Source organism: Aplysia californica, unplaced genomic scaffold (assembly GCF_000002075.1).
Source record: "Aplysia californica isolate F4 #8 unplaced genomic scaffold, AplCal3.0 scaffold00201, whole genome shotgun sequence".
Lineage (NCBI taxonomy): Eukaryota > Metazoa > Mollusca > Gastropoda > Aplysiida > Aplysiidae > Aplysia > Aplysia californica.
The window spans coordinates 777,480-779,153 of NW_004797471.1; the positions used below are offsets into that span (position 1 = coordinate 777,480).

At 41.9% G+C, this 1,674-nt stretch overlaps 1 protein-coding gene across 1 annotated transcript in view; it reads right to left on the reverse strand.

The window, feature by feature from the left end:
• LOC101849767 (laminin subunit beta-4) overlaps window positions 1-1,674 on the reverse strand; it is a gene marked incomplete at its 5' end in the record, with an annotated part of 30,941 nt that overhangs the window by 14,703 nt on the left and 14,564 nt on the right. Inside the window, 1 exon segment of the mRNA XM_013082956.1 lies at window positions 855-1,151. Within this exon segment, the coding sequence (XP_012938410.1) occupies window positions 855-1,151 (297 nt within the window).

The following is a 1,674-nucleotide window of genomic DNA, read 5'->3' on the forward strand; positions in this document are numbered from 1 at the left end:
CACCTAGGTTTCTTGCAGGGGTGGTTCTGGGGGGTTTGTGAGAGGTTGTTTTGAGGTGAAGGAAGATGTATCGTATCTTTCGTACGGATGAGAAGGTTGCCAAGGTTGGGGGGTTGTCGGAGAGCGATTAAAGGGGGCTGAGGGAAGCACTTCATCATCTTGTCAGATTTTTCTAAGATGTCATCATCATCATCATCATCATCAATATCATCATCATTACCATCATCATCACCATAATCATCATCATTACAACAAAAACTTTAAATTCTTAAAAACAAAACAATACCAACAACAGCAGCAAGGTCAATATCAGTAACAGCAGTGGTTGCAACAATAAAACAACTCCAACTACAAAAGAACGATCCTTACGATTCAGATCTGATCACAATAGCAATAAAGACAACAAACATCAGAAAAACAGCAGAAGAAACAACAAATTTAATAACAAGAAATGCAACAACAACGCTACCACTTTTACATCGCTAGTCAACTAGTGTATAAAAAAAGATACAAACAATACAATGTGAAAAAGCAATCAACCAACCAATAACTGGACTAATCTTAAAGGATCGACAACACTAACAAAAGCTTAAAAAATCACACTAGCTTCCGGTTTTTTTAGTGGTCAGGATCTTCGCCGTCATACACAGAAAAACCGAGTTCCGTTCCCCTATGAGGATCGTCTTTATCTATATAGCATCTCCATCTTTTTGTCTGGACGTGTATCCCTCACAGCCCAGATAGGCTCTGACAGGCAGAGTCGAAGCCTACCTCCTACATGACCTAATTTCTATCGATGGGTGAGTAAAAACACCTACAACAGAAAGGACAATGCCAACAACAGCCAAACTCACCATATTTAGCCCATACGTCATCGAGCTTCCCTTTGTATCCTGCAAGGTCCGCCCCGACACCTTCCACAGCCATAGCCCACGAATCGAAACATTCCCCGCAGAGCTGACAGTCTGGGAATTCCCCGATGTAGAAGAGCTGCACATACTGGAACGGATACGTAGACACTGGGGCGCAACTATCGCACGTTCTACCAATAATTCCCTCCAACGCGCAGTTGCATTGACCGGTTATGACGTCGCAGGTTGGATCAATGGCGTCATTTATTTTTATTGTGCCCTGAGCATTACAGGCGCACTCTGGGGAGTTAAAAAATGAAAAATCAGAATTAAAAAGATTTCACAACCATACAGGAAAACAAATTAACCATAGGTTATAATGTTATTAGTATTAGGCCATAATATCTCCTTTCTTGTATTTGTCGCTGAGCGTTTGCTTTGTTTATTGTAAACTTTCTCTCTCTCTTTTTTTTTTTTTTTTGGTAAGTGTTTTACGGCGCTTGCAACTGCATATGGTCATGTGAGCGCGCAGAACACATTAAACGTTTTCAGTTTGGTAGGTATTTTGAATTTTTGCCCGGGTGGCAGCCGGTGCCTAATGCATTCTTATCGATTTTAGGACCACCGAGAAATTTTTAACGTAGGCCTACGCATCTTGCACACGGGACTTCCGAGAATTGTTGCCCTTATCCAAGAAGGCTAGGTGTTAGATCTTACCTACCATAAGATCAGGGGACTGGCTGAAATACAGCAGTAAAAAGGAGCCAATGAGAAGCAGTAGAAAGGCTGCAGAAAGAGAAAGGAGCCCAGAGGAGGGGGCAAA